General features: G+C 54.8%; 1 protein-coding gene across 1 annotated transcript in view; it reads left to right on the forward strand.

Annotated features, from left to right (window-relative positions):
- Positions 1 to 2,194: 2,194 nt before the first annotated feature.
- WDFY4 (WDFY family member 4) overlaps positions 2,195 to 16,389 on the forward strand; it is a gene marked incomplete at its 5' end in the record, with an annotated part of 233,527 nt that continues 219,332 nt past the window's right edge. The window contains 3 exons of the mRNA XM_081104486.1: positions 2,195 to 2,425; positions 14,094 to 14,208; positions 15,039 to 15,145. Of these exons, the coding sequence (XP_080960612.1) occupies positions 2,195 to 2,425; positions 14,094 to 14,208; positions 15,039 to 15,145 (453 nt within the window). The remainder of the gene's footprint in view (positions 2,426 to 14,093; positions 14,209 to 15,038; positions 15,146 to 16,389) is intronic.

Genomic DNA, 16,389 nt, shown 5'->3' on the forward strand with positions numbered 1-16,389 from the left:
AGACAAGTCAAATAGGCACGTGATGCCCACTGTGTAACATGGGTAGCAGCTAGAGGAAATGAGGTTGACAAACATAGTGCCACATGGCTAGGTCTGAAGACATAATGCTGAGTGAAACAGTGGCCTGCAGAGAAGACACAGGTCATTCAGGGAACTGAGATGCATGCGTCCAGGAGCCTCTCCCGTGCCAGGCTTCATAAGGACACTGCCGTCACGTTGGTGGGCAGGGTGGGGAAGAAGGGAGTGGACATGCACATGGAGGGCCAAAGAATAAATGAATAAACTAACAGAGAGGAGACTAGCCCAGATCAGGGGTCAGGGAAGAGGCTGTGCTGGGACCGAAGAGTGTAAGGTGCCCCCCACCCTACCTGTCTCTAAGGATCAACCCAGAACAGGAAACAAATAACCACCCCAACCCCTAGCCAACCCACCAACAAAAACAAAGGTATTAATAAAACATGTTTGTCTCAACAGTATTATTAGTGTGTTCTTAGCAAGCTATCCTATATAATAAAGAGGTAATATGCAAATTTACTGTCACACCATCACAAAAGATGGCCACTCCCTTGTGTCACAAGATGGCCAGCAGGGGAGGGCAGTTAGGGGCGACCAGGCCAGCAGGGGAGGGCAGTTGGGGGCGACTGGGCCAGCAGGGGAGCATTAGGCATCAATCAGGCTGGCAGGAAGTGGTTAGGGACAATCAGGCAGGCAGGCAGGTGAGTGTTTGGGAGCCAGCAGTCCCGGATTGTGAGAGGGATGTCCGACTGCTGGTTTAGGCCCTATCCCTGTGGGTGTAAACCAGCAGTTGGACATCTCTCAAGGGGTCCCAGATTGGAGAGGGTGCAGCTGGGCTGGGGGACACTCCTCCCCCAGGGCATGAATTTCATGCACCTGGCCCCTAGTATATTCATAGAAGCAGGACTATCAGCAGCCATTTTTCTGGGTGTGGCAAACCTTGATATTCTTCCCAATATTTTGTTCCTTCCCAGTGTTCAATATTGTACCTACATGGCCTTGTAAAAAGGAAATGATTTCTGAAAGTGAAATTTGACTAATAAGTATGTGTGATAGAAGAGCTAGGGATGTATGGAGCTTTGTACATAAAGAATGAGAAAGTTTCAAAGAGGGGATGGTTAGTCTGGCCACATGATCTTGAGTTCACTGCCACGCCTGCCTGTGAAATAAACATAAAGCATGAGGTCTCCTCCATGGCTATAGCCCAGAGCAAAACGCTGGTGACCCCACTGTGGTGTCCACCCTGGCCCCCACCCTGTGAGCAGTGGTTGCTGTTTGCTGGCTGGGCTCCTGATGGACTCTGCATGGTGATGCTGTGGTTGGGGGGAAGGCTCCTTACAGGGAGCCTGGACAGTTTGGGAGCTTTCTACACTCTTGACAAATGCACAACAAACAAACCTTTCTTGTGCTGAGTCAGTCATAGCAACTGAAAAGTCAAGGACACAGACAAAAAGGCACCTTCTCAAGGTCAGTATCTTGCAGGTCAGTCTTGGGCTGTTTTGACTGCGGAGGTTTTTCCCCTGTGCCTCCTGCCCCGAAGTCTCCAGCTTGCGCAACTCACTCCTGTTTACACTAAGAGAGGAGCACTTTCCAGTTAGTGTGGGGTTCAAGAAGTCGTTTTGAGGACAAAGTCCTCTAAAAATAGTGAGAGTGAACCAAATAATGCTGAGAATGAAGAAGCTATATCCTTTGGACACATGAGGTGGAAGGAAGTTATAATTGAAGACATAGAATCACTTGCTTCTACAAATGTTGGTGAGATAATTTGCACACGTCTCTTCTATCAGCTCAGTCTTTTAAAAGAGGAGCAGCACCAGGTAATAAGGGAACAGGCTTTGGTGTTAGAGGTTTGCATCTCAGCTACACATCTAGCTGCTCGTATGCCTTTGGCCCAGTTGTTTCCTCACCATACAGAGAGAAACAGAATACCCAACTCTCATGCAAATCTGTGCCCAAAGCCCGCCCATGTTAGGTTGTCAATCTCTGTGAGTCACATCGGAATCTCTTTTTGAAAATGCCTTCTTATTTTAGCTGGTTTCAGATTCTTAGAGGAACCAGCTTCAGTAGGAACTGGACTGAATGGTGCAGGACCTGCCCCACAGCCAGCGGCCTCAGGAAGTGCTGTGTCGGGACTTCTCATCTTTGTTTTTGTTCTGAATCCAGAGCTGTTTGCTGAGGCATGGAGGCAGAAGGTGTCTCAAAGGCTGAAGACGGAGCTGAGGATCCAGGTCCCAAAGCTGACCAGCCTGATGTTGCTCAGTCTGACTCCCCCCCTGGAGTGCAGTCCCCGGGCCCCACGGCTCTCTGGGAGACGGTAGAGAGGAAGTTTCTGGAATATCAGCAGTTGGCTCATAGGAGCCCGGCTGACCGCCAGGAGAGCCTGCTGCGCCTTCTCCCACTGTTCCTAAAGGTCAGTATTATTATTTCTGACGCTGTATCACCATACAGTGCTCTCGGGATACTTGTGGAATGATTGGAAGCTGAAGTTGTTGATTTTCATATCATCCTAGTGGTCTCTGGTTGCTTAGAGGAGAAGGTTGTGCTATTCAATAACGAGTCAAGCGAGGCTCATCTCCAGGATGGGGAAGGGCTGGGGATGGGTGAGCAGATGACTCTGGAGAACTATTATCCCTTTAGCTAAAGGAGCTATATTGTTCAGCCGAAATCCCAGCGTGAAGCCAGAGAGGAGACCAGCTCCTCTGGGAGCTAGAAAAGCAGTCTGTGTTTTGAGACAGGAGTCACAGGATGGCTGATCATCTCAGACACTAGTCCTGCCAGCACCAGGGCCTCAAGTGTCAGAACACCAGATCATGCCAACCGTGCAAACGGAGGTGCAGTCTGTGGGAGCATGAAGCAGTGCTCCCTCCCACAGCCACAGGCGCCAGGAGAGTCCACTGGGCCAACGCTCTGGCTCGTGGCAGCTGCTGGCGGCTGGTGGTGGCTGGTGACAACTGGTGGCAGGTGGCAGATGATGGCGGCTGGTGGTGGCTGGTGGTGGCTGGTGGTGGCAGGTGGCAGCTGGTGGTGGCTGGTGGTGGCTGGTGGTGGCAGGTGGCAGCTGGTGGTGGCAGGTGGTGACAGGTGGCAGCTGGTTGCAGCACGGGCATAAGAGTTTTTCTTGTTGTCTCAGAACAGAGCTCCTGGAGATGAGATCTGCCTCATGTTGAATCTACTGAAGGCTATTGTACCATTGGAAATGCATCTTTATGAGGACTTAGTTTTTGCTTGACTATTGATTTTGAGTTATTATTAAAAAATACACCTCCAGCCAAAGAGCAGAGAATATGGGCTCCCTTCCACATTGAAAATAGACTGAGACAGATGGGGTGTAGGCAGGTTTTATTGGAAACCCCTTTGTTAATGTTTCATCTAACTTATTAACCAGAAATATTTAAGGATTTCCAAAGATGACTTAGGCATTGAATACTTGGGCATGTTCTTGGTTAAAAAAACAAAAACAAAAACACACCACACATGCCAAGTAAGTTGTTCATGAAATCATGGTTTTCCTCCCCGATTGGGACTTGTGAACCCCATTCATCCCATTCTACAGGCTGGATAACTGGGACCTTGGGGATGTACTGGAAAGAAGGACTGGGCTAGGAGATGGCTCAGGTTTTATTTCTAGCCTCCCTGCCCTGACAGCCCCCGTGTTTGGAGACAGCTCAGTCTCACCCAGTTTTCAGATCAGTGTTGCCTTCTGAAAGGAACACCGTGAGCGAGAGTCCCTGGCGTGGAGTGGGTGCGGGCTCATCTATGTGCCGTGTCTTCCCCCTCCAGCCCCGCAGCCCGACTCTGATGAAAGTGCTCTGAGTCCGAGAGCCAGGGCTTGGCATGCATTTGCCCTCCAGGTCTCTGATTTGAGAATTCCTTCATTTGTTGTACGAAAGTGTATGAAGCATCTCCAGGGGTGGGCAAACTTTTTGACTCGAGGGCCACAGTGGGTTCTTAAACTGGACCAGAGGGCCAGAACAAAAGCATGGATGGAGTGTTTGTGTGAACTAATATAAATTCAAAGTAAACATCATTACATAAAAGGGTACGGTCTTTTTTTTTTTTAGTTTTATTCATTTCAAACGGGCCGGATCTGGCCCGCGGGCTGTAGTTTGCCCACGGCTGATCTAGACTCTGTCCCAGGGCCTGGGCTATGAGAATAAAGGAGACAGAGTTTTCCCTTTATGGAGACTCCATCCAAAGCAGAGGCTACAGAGTCACACTCAGAATGTGCTTTATTTGGCTTATAGAGATTAAACATGAATTACTGGCCATTTTTTTGTCAAAATAGAAAGCTTTTACTGGAAAATCAGATGTCCAGTTTCTCTGGAAAAATTGGTAGCTGTAAAACCAACAGCATGGAGATGGTTAGGGGCACCCCTCTCAGACAGAAAGTCTTGTTCCCTCAGTTCACCCAGTGCCCCACGCCCTAACATGTCACCCGTTGCACCTTCCTCACTTATGCCACTGCACCTGTAGGCCTCTGAGCGTGGACCCCACGGGCAGAGCACAGTTCCCACTATAAGAGAACCGTGAGATTGGTCTCTGCTTCCCAAACCTGGTCCTGGGAGTTGCAGGCATTATGGCCCATGTGTTCGGCCAAAGAGAGCAGGTCCCTCCCTGGAGCCATTGCTTAGTAGCTGTGCACCCTGGAGCAAGTTACGAAATATTCCTGAGCCTCAGTTTCTCATCTGTAAAGTGTAACGAGCAGCACTTTGCTGGGAGCCTGGGAGGGTGGCTAAGATGATGATGGTGAAGTCCAGGGCACGTGGAAGCAGACGCCATCCCGATGACCTTCCCACCAGCTTCCAGGACACTAACTCCCACGCGTAGTCTGAGGCCCTGGCACCGCGATTCCCCGAACCATGGACACCTGCTCTGTTCGGGGTCTCTGGAGTCCACTTCTGTGAACCCTGGACAAGCAGGGTATTACAGGCTTTTAATCATCTCTAAACATCGACATTCTTTTGTTAAGTCCTACATGTCTACAAACATGTTATTTCTATTAAGTGCTGACTAATGCCGGAGCCAGAGCCATGCCCTCAGGCTTCTTAATGAAAAGCTGATGGGGGAAGAAACGGGGAATGCAGGCGGTGTCCAGGGGTAGCGTCGGGAGAGCCTGAGCTGCAGATGAGGACAGAAACAGCCACTGGAACAGGTCCCTGTAACCTCTCTCTTCTGGGTCTTATATCCAGAGGGCCGTGTTCTTTCGGGTTGTCGATGAGGGCCTTGGAAATACCAGGACTTGACGTTATGCCGTGTCCTGTGGAATGTGGCCGCTGACCTCCAAGCCTCATGCATGTACTGCTGTCATGGAAACCATGGCCCAAGTGGGCTCAGAGACTCCTGAGCAGGTTTAAAGAGTTCTGGAATAATTTGTGTGGCAGATTGCAGTTCTCTATACCTGGCTCTTTTCATTTTGGGCCCAAGGAATATTAAGATGATCTCGAATATTCTTTGTTCTGACACAATGAACACAAGAAATTTTTGAATTGTCGCCCCTGCTCAGAAAGGGTGATGTCCTTGGGTGATGGGATCTTATTACACTGGGCCAGGCTCTATCAGACCCATCACAGAAGGGGTGGTCCATGTGCAGGCAGGGCTTTGGCGAAGGTCATGGTGAAGGTCATGTCTGCCCCCCCTCAGTGGACACCACTTGCCTAGACCTGGAAAGTCCTGAGTTTTGACAGCTGGTGCCTTGCAGAGCCGACTCCCCAAAAAACTCCCCAGAGGGGCTTCTGTGGCATCTTCTCCCCAAATAACTTCCCTGTAGCCTCTAGCTTTCTCTCATATCTGACTCCTCCAAACCCAGAGCAAGGACACGTGTCCCCCGACCCCTGTCATTGTTTACATGTGCATCTGCATTAACTGCTAGGCAGGTACAAACATGGTTGGTTTCACATTAAATTCTAGTCCCATTGTCTCATCTCCAGAGTTAAGAACAACTTAGTGTGTTAAGGAGTGAACCTACTCAGCTTTTGGCTGCTGTCTTGGTAAGAAGGAATTGCCAGGTGGAGACTCAGGGCCCTGCAACCCCAGCAGGGAGCTGCCCCGAGGGGAGTCAGACACCAAGCTTCCAGTGAGAGCTGAGGCTCCTCCACCGGCCCGGCCATCACTCCCCGGGGGAGGTCATGGAGGAGTCCTCAGCCAGGGCTGCAGCCGGTGAGACTCACCCAGGCGCTTTGCTCGGTGTTTTCAAGCCCTCACACTAACCCCGGGAAGTGAGGCCATTTGTATCCCACTTTATACATGAGCAAGGAGAGGGTTAAAGACGGTATATAATGTGGCCAAGTCACCCAGTGGTTAGTGGAGAGCAGAACGTAACCTGGCCAGTCTGCGCAGGCCTGCGTGGTGAACCACCGGGCTCCCTCAGGCAGTGCTGCGGGGCCGAGCAGAGCAGAGCACCCCTGTTCTTTCCTGCCCCTGGCCCACTGGACAGGGGTCTGCCTGGCTAGTGCCTCTGCTCCCTTTGGGCACAAGAAGATGCTATCCCTCCCCATATGATGCTTGGGTAGCTGCCTCAGGTGCAGACTCAGAGGAGGGTAGCTGCCTCAGGTGCAGACTCGGGGGGAGGGTAGCTGCCTCAGGTGCAGACTCAGAGGAGGGTAGCTGCCTCAGGTGCAGACTCGGGGGGAGGGTAGCTGCCTCAGGTGCAGACTCGGAGGAGGGTAGCTGCCTCAGGTGCAGACTCGGGGGGAGGGTAGCTGCCTCAGGTGCAGACTCGGAGGAGGGTAGCTGCCTCAGGTGCAGACTCGGGGGAGGGTAGCTGCCTCAGGTGCAGACTCGGGGGAGGGTAGCTGCCTCAGGTGCAGACTCAGAGGAGGGTAGCTGCCTCAGGTGCAGACTCAGAGGAGGGTAGCTGCCTCAGGTGCAGACTCGGGGGGAGGGTAGCTGCCTCAGGTGCAGACTCAGAGGAGGGTAGCTGCCTCAGGTGCAGACTCGGAGAAGGGTAGCTGCCTCAGGTGCAGACTCGGAGGAGGGTAGCTGCCTCAGGTGCAGACTCGGGGGGGAGGGTAGCTGCCTCAGGTGCAGACTCGGGGGAGGGTAGCTGCTTCACAGAGGAAACAGCACAGAGCCAGCGAGCTCTCAGTGGGCCACGCAGTGCTCTCAGGAAGGGTGGACCTGACTGCTGTTCTTTTCCTGCTGAGAGCCTTGGGCTTCGTTCTTCTAGGAACCTTTCCATCGTGGACTGCTGGCCCAGAGGAGAAGGCATCCCCTAGCCAGCATGGGCAGGTCCTGCTGGCTTTCAGTTGAGGATGCTCTGAGGCAAAGGGAACCACTGCAGGGCCTCAATGTGCACAGAGATATTCCATAATAATAGCCAGGGGGAGCTGGAGCTGTGGATGCAGTTGTGGGAGACAGTTCTTAGAATACATGCTTTGAGAGAGAGCAGGTGGTGAGCTAGGGAGTCCCCAGCAATTAGTGTAAAGTTCCTCACTGCCTGAGACAGACAACCAAGGGGCTGGGACACATGGGAGAAAATAAAAGGAGATCTGTGGATGTGAGATGCTGCAAAGGAGTTCACGTGGCGGCCTTTAAGAGGCAGCATCGTGTCCCTTCTCGTGACTCCACATGCGTTTGTGATGGCGCGGCTAATGGAATAAGGCAGAAGTGACATTTCCAGACCCTGAGAGACTTGTCGCTTCTTCTGTCGCTTGGAATATTCATTCTTAGAACCCTGCTGCCGTGTTGTGAGGAAGACCAAGCAGCCCCACGTACAAACCTTCGTGGAGGGGAACCAAAGCCCCTGGTCTCACAGCCACGCTCGCTGCCCACAGCCAGCACCACCTCGCCAGCCCTGTGAGTGCCCCATCTTGGAAGCCGGTCCCTCGGCCCCCGTCAGCTGCCCCAGCTGACTAAGCCAGAGAAATCTCTGCCTGCCGAGCTCTGCCCAAACTGCAGGCCCTTGACCCAAATATCTGATTGCTGTTACTTAAGCCACTCAGTCCTGGGGTGGTTTGTTATGTAGATGAGCAGAATAGTGGGCAACGTGCGGATGAACGTATTTATTTCCTAGTGTGGAGTGATTGTACTTGGAAGTGAGAATGTGTGTGCATGTGTGTATGTGTGTGTACACACACGTGCATGTATGCAAGCACATGTTCTTAGGTTAACTGCCTGGCTAGCGGTGCTGAGTTCATGCCATTAAGTGGGTTAGTCATTCTCATGGAAACCAAGCATAGACCCAACTGCCCATGGATGAGAGGGTAGTAACATTAAGTGTAATAACAAGGATGACCAACAATTATTTCCAAGTGCGGTGCCCAGAGAGGATGGTGAGGGTCAGCACCCCTCCTTGTCCATCCTGAGTCTACCCTCTCAGAGCGGGGCCTGTGACATGATTTATTCCCATTTTGGGAAAACAGCATTTGGTTGTGCTAACAAAATCTTAGTGCACTTTTTTTACTTACAAAGGCTAGAGTAACCGTCGCACTAGCAGGGACACTCATGCAAATCTTGAAAGTGTTTTGAGTCATAAAAACCAGACCACCCAAGTGTGAGGCGGGGAAGCAGGAGTGACAGTCCCGCATGCTTGGGACCCACAGGCCGCCTGTCACTGGGAAGGGGTTCTCCGGTCTCCTCGCTGGCCCTTCCTTGTTTGCCACTGGCTCGCAGCGTCGCTTTCTCCCTCTTCCTTCCATGCGAGGGGGCAGCACGAGACATGATGGTGCAGCTTAGATAATGTGAGTTTTTAAAATATTGAGCAATATCCTCCCAGCATGCAAGTCCCAGTTTGAGGAAAAAAATTTAGGTCCTTCGGAAGCTGCCTTAACTCTTTGCGGTCTCCAGGGTATCATTCAGTGAGTGGCTGCCTCCGCGTGGAACGGCACCCCAGTGGCCTGAACGAGTTACGGCGGCTCCCAGAAGTGCCCACGGAGTCCCAGGAAGCAGTGGGGGTCCAGGGGGAGCTGGCTGAGGGTACAATTACTGTTCAGCTCGCAGGGGCCCAATTTGCTTTATTGTAGCGCTGTCTAGAGTCCCACTGCTCACAGACGATCTGATGCTTCTGAGTCAATTGCCCGCAAAGTGGTCTTTGAGGGGTTTGCCAGCACAGGGGGGAGGCACGGGGCTGGTGAGGAAGACATAGAATTCTCATTCCCGAGGAAGAAAATGATCTTCCCACAGAAGTTCCCAGTCAAAGGACTGACTTTTTCTTTTCGGGATTAAAGTTTCCGAGCGATAGTGGGTCCCCAGGTGGGAGCCGTACGCTTCTTAGACCTGTGCCTGCTACTTAGGATGCGTGAGGTGAACCCGCTCCTGGCGCCGCGGCTCCGCTGGGGCTCTGGGCTTCCTCCTGCTCAGCTCCAGTTTCTGTAAAGTGGGAGCAACAATAATGCCGACCTCAGAGGGTGGTTGCAGGATTAGTGGAAACAATACAGGTAAGTGTTTGGGCCAGCCTCTAGCTCAAGACCAGCACAAGATGCATTTGGCCATCACTCCAGATGGTGGGTTTCATAATCATGTGCTCCCTTATCCAATGTTGGTTGAAGGCCTACCTCAGTGCTTGGCTTTTATCCAGCATTTTTGTAGTCTTAGCACAGTTCTGATGGAATTCGTTTTTATTTACAAAGGAAAGAGGCAACTCCGTTTATGGGCAGAAAATAAAAAACAATTTTCAGATGCAAAGCTTTTTTTAAAACAAAATAAATGCTCAAGTACTCACTGCCCAACATAAAGCGTATCGCACATTTCAGATAGACTAAAGCCGGCTGTGCACGCGCTCAGGCGCCCACTCACCCACCCTCCTCCGGGGAAGCCTGCCCCGCTGGTCACAGGGGTACATGCACACCGGGATATGCTCACCTCCTAACCCTTCCCAACGGGCTTCCTCCATCCAGGGCTTGCTCTTCAGTTCTGGGTGTGATCCGCAGACACTGCACTATTTTCAGTGCTGCGGGGTGCTCTGATGTACTAGTAAACATGCCGTAAATTATTCATTCGTGGTCCTACTGGTGAACATTAATTGTTTCCAGTTTTTCAGGATCAGAATAAGGCTGCAGCCATATCTCTTGTCCGCACCTCCACGTGCACAGGTGCCAGTCTTTCCACAGGGGACCACCTGGGCGTGGAGGGCTGGGTGGAGGACATGCGGCCTTTAACTTCTCGGGCTGGCTAGCGGCTTCTTCAGAGAGGCTTCTCCGCGGCCGCTCCCCCGCAGAGCAGGGCCTCCGGGTCCTGCACCTTCACCCATACGCTGCCAGGCTTCTCCTTTTAGCAACTTGAAAAGTATGATATATCCCATCGTGGTTTCATTTGCATTTTCCCAATTATCAGTAATTTGCTATTTATTTGATCTTTTATTAGTGGCCTGTTTCATTGGCCTGTTTTTTAAAAAATCAGGTGGTTTGTCTTTACCTTATAAGTTTGTAGCAGTCTGGATATTATTGCTTTGCCAGTTTTATGCATTGCAAATATTTTCTACCAGTCTGTGGCTTGCCTCCTCATTTTGTATGTAGCATCTTTTAATATAGAGAGGATTTTTGAAGGTTTTTGCTTCTTAACAACTATAGTATCTGTAGCAAGGAAACACATTGAAATGATTTCTCTTCAGAATTTGATGTGTTATTCACCTTCAGTAGGAGGACCTCAGTTTAAAAAACTCGGTCAGGTCTTTGGGCAGGAATAAAACTTATACAGCTAGTAAATGGGTACAGTGAATGGGAGTCCAGCAAAACTGCATGTTATAGCGGCCACTAGCGACCAGGAATGCCCACAGCACCTACCTTCCTGATGAGCACCAGGGATGGGAGATTCCTGAACTCATGTCCTGGTGTAGGACTAGTCCTCCTCTCTGACTGTGCCCTGTGGAAGTCTCCTCCTCCCAGAACTAGTCCCTCCTCTCTGACTGTGCTCTGGGGGAGTCTCCTCCTCCCAGAACTAGTCCTCCTCTATGACTGTGCCCTGTGGGAGTCTCCTCCTCCCAGAACTAGTCCCTCCTCTCTGACTGTGCTCTGGGGGAGTCTCCTCCTCCCAGGACTAGTCCTCCTCTCTGACTGTGCCCTGTGGGAGTCTCCTCCTCCCAGAACTAGTCCCTCCTCTCTGACTGTGCCCTGTGGGAGTCTCCTCCTCCCAGGACTAGTCCTCCTCTCTGACTGTGCCCTGTGGGAGTCTCCTCCTCCCAGAACTAGTCCCTCCTCTCTGACTGTGCTCTGGGGGAGTCTCCTCCTCCCAGAACTAGTCCTCCTCTCTGACTGTGCTCTGTGGGAGTCTCCTCCTCCCAGGACTAGTCCTCCTCTCTGACTGTGCCCTGTGGGAGTCTCCTCCTCCCAGAACTAGTCCCTCCTCTCTGACTGTGCTCTGGGGGAGTCTCCTCCTCCCAGGACTAGTCCTCCTCTCTGACTGTGCCCTGTGGGAGTCTCCTCCTCCCAGAACTAGTCCCTCCTCTCTGACTGTGCTCTGGGGGAGTCTCCTCCTCCCAGAACTAGTCCCTCCTCTCTGACTGTGCTCTGGGGGAGTCTCCTCCTCCCAGAACTAGTCCCTCCTCTCTGACTGTGCCCTGTGGGAGTCTCCTCCTCCCAGAACTAGTCCTCCTCTCTGACTGTGCTCTGTGGGAGTCTCCTCCTCCCAGAACTAGTCCCTCCTCTCTGACTGTGCTCTGGGGGAGTCTCCTCCTCCCAGAACTAGTCCTCCTCTCTGACTGTGCTCTGTGGGAGTCTCCTCCTCCCAGGACTAGTCCTCCTCTCTGACTGTGCCCTGTGGGAGTCTCCTCCTCCCAGAACTAGTCCCTCCTCTCTGACTGTGCTCTGGGGGAGTCTCCTCCTCCCAGAACTAGTCCTCCTCTCTGACTGTGCTCTGGGGGAGTCTCCTCCTCCCAGAACTAGTCCTCCTCTCTGACTGTGCTCTGTGGGAGTCTCCTCCTCCCAGGACTAGTCCCTCCTCTCTGACTGTGCTCTGGGGGAGTCTCCTCCTCCCAGAACTAGTCCTCCTCTCTGACTGTGCCTTGTGGGAGTCTCCTCCTCCCAGAACTAGTCCTCCTCTCTGACTGTGCCCTGTGGGAGTCTCCTCCTCCCAGAACTAGTCCCTCCTCTCTGACTGTGCTCTGGGGAGTCTCCTCCTCCCAGGACTAGTCCTCCTCTCTGACTGTGCCCTGTGGGAGTCTCCTCCTCCCAGGACTAGTCCTCCTCTCTGACTGTGCTCTGGGGAGTCTCCTCCTCCCAGGACTAGTCCTCCTCTCTGACTGTGCCCTGTGGGAGTCTCCTCCTCCCAGAACTAGTCCCTCCTCTCTGACTGTGCTCTGGGGGAGTCTCCTCCTCCCAGGACTAGTCCTCCTCTCTGACTGTGCCCTGTGGGAGTCTCCTCCTCCCAGGATTAGTCCTCCTCTCTGACTGTGCCCTGTGGGAGTCTCCTCCTCCCAGAACTAGTCCCTCCTCTCTGACTGTGCTCTGGGGGAGTCTCCTCCTCCCAGGACTAGTCCTCCTCTCTGACTGTGCCCTGTGGGAGTCTCCTCCTCCCAGAACTAGTCCCTCCTCTCTGACTGTGCTCTGGGGGAGTCTCCTCCTCCCAGGACTAGTCCTCCTCTCTGACTGTGCCCTGTGGGAGTCTCCTCCTCCCAGGACTAGTCCTCCTCTCTGACTGTGCTCTGGGGGAGTCTCCTCCTCCCAGAACTAGTCCTCCTCTCTGACTGTGCTCTGGGGGAGTCTTCTCCTCCCAGGACTAGTCCCTCCTCTCTGACTGTGCTCTGGGGGAGTCTCCTCCTCCCAGAACTAGTCCTCCTCTCTGACTGTGCCCTGTGGGAGTCTTCTCCTCCCAGAACTAGTCCCTCCTCTCTGACTGTGCCCTGTGGGAGTCTCCTCCTCCCAGAACTAGTCCCTCCTCTCTTACTGTGCCCTGGGGGAGTCTCCTCCTCCCAGAACTAGTCCTCCTCTCTGACTGTGCTCTGGGGGAGTCTCCTCCTCCCAGGACTAGTCCCTCCTCTCTGACTGTGCTCTGGGGGAGTCTCCTCCTCCCAGGACTAGTCCCTCCTCTCTGACTGTGCCCTGTGGGAGTCTCCTCCTCCCAGGACTAGTCCCTCCTCTCTGACTGTGCCCTGGGGGAGTCTCCTCCTCACAGGATTAGTCCTCCTCTCTGACTGTGCTCTGGGGGAGTCTTCTCCTCCCAGGACTAGTCCTCCTCTCTGACTGTGCCCTGTGGGAGTCTCCTCCTCCCAGAACTAGTCCTCCTCTCTGACTGTGCCCTGTGGGAGTCTCCTCCTCCCAGAACTAGTCCCTCCTCTCTGACTGTGCCCTGTGGGAGTCTCCTCCTCCCAGGACTAGTCCCTCTCTCTTACTGTGCTCTGGGGGAGTCTCCTCCTCCCAGGACTAGTCCCTCTCTCTGTCTGTGCCCTGTGGGAGTCTCCTCCTCCCAGAACTAGTCCCTCCTCTCTGACTGTGCCCTGAGGGAGTCTCCTCCTCCCAGGACTAGTCCCTCCTCTCTGACTGTGCCCTGAGGGAGTCTCCTCCTCCCAGAACTAGTCCCTCCTCTCTGACTGTGCCCTGAGGGAGTCTCCTCCTCCCAGGACTAGTCCCTCCTCTCTCACTGTGGCCTATGGGAGTCTCCTCCCAGGACTGACTGTGCCCTGTGGGAGTCTCCTCCCAGGACTGGTGAACTGGGCCTGTGACAACACAGCATGAAGGGCAAAGACTGGGTGGAAGAGCCATCCTAGAAACAGGATAACTAGAGAAACCAGGGAAAACTCGGAAAAGAGGAGCATCAGTGGGACACAGCACTGATGGGGGAGAAAGGTGAGGGAGAGGGAGACCTAGAGACCCTTCCTTGGGGTTTCCCAGGAGGGCAGCTGGGTGACTGGCAAGGCCCCTCTGGGAGAGGAGATGCAGCGGGTTCGAGGCACTGCATTTGGTGATGCATGTCTGAGGCTTAAGGAACGCGAGTCTGGGAGGTATGGGCTGTGGTTTGGAGCTCAGCAGAGAGCTGGGATTGCAGTCCTGAGGGCGGGGGCAGTGGGAGGAGGGAAGGCGGGGGCGGCCTTGGGATGCACCTGGGAAGCATTGAGCCTGTGCTGAGGGGTGGTAGGGAGAGAGGGAGGTGATGCTCGGGCCTTGCTCTGGAGCTGTGACGTCTCTGACCAACCTGCTGTGTGCGTTCAGGCCTGGGAGCACTCCGTGGGGCTCATCTGCTTTCCCAGCCTGCACAGGCTGGCCGGCGAAGTGTCCAGCCAGCTCGCCCAGGAGATCCAGCAGGTGCTGGTGGGAAAGCCTGCGGGTGAGTATGGAGCGGCCCTGGGCCCCGTGGGAGCAGCACGTGCTGAAGGCCTTCGGCCCTGCTCTGCTCTTCTGCTTTCTAGTTAGTCAGCGAAGTGCCTGCCAAAGAGACCACGGCCCAGTCTGCCACCGAGTCCCTTGGGAACAAGGGAAAGGCTATCAGAGCAGGGAAGTGGGTCTTAGGAACTGTTGCTCCTGGGAGACACACACACACACACACACACACTCTCACACACTCACACACACACACACTCACACACTCACACACACACACACACACACACACACACAGAGGAGCAGGGCCTCTGGGAGGAAGTGCTGGGCTAGAAGGCACCTGAGTGTTCAGTGGAGAGCTCGATCCAGACAAGACCCCGGGTCAGAGCACATGTTTTGCTGTGGGGTCCCTGACTTCCTGTTTTCTATGCACAGAGCCCAGACGCAGGCTGTGGAGGGAGCTCCGGGCAGGGTGACCTGAGCCTGGTGTACACGCAGGAACCCCTGTGATGGAGGGGCTGCGATAGAGAGAGTGGGGCGGAGGCCGGGTTGTGGGAAGTCTATGGTGAGGAACTTGCTCCTGTTACTTGGCAATGGGGAGCCATTGATGGTTGCTGACCAGGGAAGACTGCACGCTAAAGGCTGGCCTCCGAGGCGGGTAACTGGCTGAGTGTGAGGGTGGGTGTAGGTTCAGGCGGCCTTGTGGGGAGGGCAGGAAGTGGACGTCCCCAAAGAGGCGAAGGTAGAGCTCATGGGCGGGTGGCAAGTGGAGGGCAAACTGGTGAGCAAGTCCCTGCATCACCCGCTGACACGCTTCCTCTTCTCTGCTGTTGTCAGAGCAAGCGCGGGCGGCCGCGGGGCAGCTGCTGCGGTGGAAGCCGGATGCGCAGCAGGACGGCTACCTGCTCCTGAAGTCGGCCTTCCTGCTCTCCGGGACGGACTCGGTAAGTGCCGGGAGCCAGGGCCTGGCCTCCTCAGCCGCCCGGAGGGAGGCCTCAGCTCAGGGCAGGGTGCAGCTCCCAGGGCCTTTCTTCCCAGGAAGCTGGCTTCTCGTCTCTCGCCCTGGCTCCCCTCTGGTGCAGGAACGGCTTCTGAAATTATGGGATTCTGGTCTGGATCCTGCCCTGTCAGTTGACCGCCAGTGACATGCGGCACCTCACCGTGAAGGGTGCGGCTGATTTGAGAGTTGGGGACAGTAGCGCCTCAGCGCTGGGGCCGCTGTGAGATTGAAAAGGGCTGGCGTCCCGGCACTGAGTCTGCCCTGGTGATGCCACGCCCGCCGGGGTGAGGACAGGCTCTGCTGTGGGGTGTGGCCGCAGCTGGCTGACCAGGCTGTGCTCTGAGCCTCAGCTGGGTTCTGCCTGCTGTGAACTCAGGCAGAAGGAGCCGCGCCGGGAGGTGCTGTCCGAGCGTGCTCACCCAGAGGCAGGGCTAGCAGACCGCCGCCTTCCCTGCCCACCACACCCACTGTGAAGGGGCCTGGTCCTCCTCCCCGAGTGGTCTGCTGAGGCCGGTGTCCTGGCAGCTTGGCCATCAGCAGAAATGGCCCGAGGCCCCTTACAGGGCAGGCCCAAGACTCCCCGGTCTGCCGGCTGCTGGGGTGCCCACTGTGGGGGGGTCTAGCACGCGGCACCGGGAACGGCAGGGGAGCAGAGCGCAGCTGCTGCCTTCTGTCCGGGTGACACAGGCATCTCAGGAGCCTTAGCGGCAGCATGTGGTGTGAGCAGCAGGCGGCAGCGTTAGCCAGGGAGGGCCGCCTGGCTTTCCCCGGGGGAGCGGGAGCCCTGCTGGCCCGGTGGCCAGGCAGCCGCAGCACGGAGTGAGCCTCTGCTCCCGGGAAGGGCTGCCTAAAGCTGATCGGTAACACTGACCTGAAGATGGCTTTCTGCTGGGGCAGCCGGACCCAGAGCCAAGAGCGTGAGCAGCTGCCTGTGGGAGCCCGTGGAGGCGGGGTGGGGAGAGCTGCCTGTGGGGGCTCCGCAGAGCCAGGCGTCCAAGGAGGAGGGCCTTGCCTGCCCAGGAGCCTTTGGGGCAGGGGGCCCGGCACCGCCTGATACTCCTGGTTCTGGCCTCTTCTCCTTTCTGTTTTTCTAACTGTGTGGACAGCATGCTTTAGATGAACCCCACGTGTGCGCGCGCACACACACACATGCACACACACACATGTACACGCACACACAGTGTGCGC

Source organism: Myotis nattereri (genome assembly GCF_964212035.1).
Source record: "Myotis nattereri genome assembly, chromosome: 13".
Taxonomy (NCBI): Eukaryota; Metazoa; Chordata; class Mammalia; order Chiroptera; family Vespertilionidae; genus Myotis; species Myotis nattereri.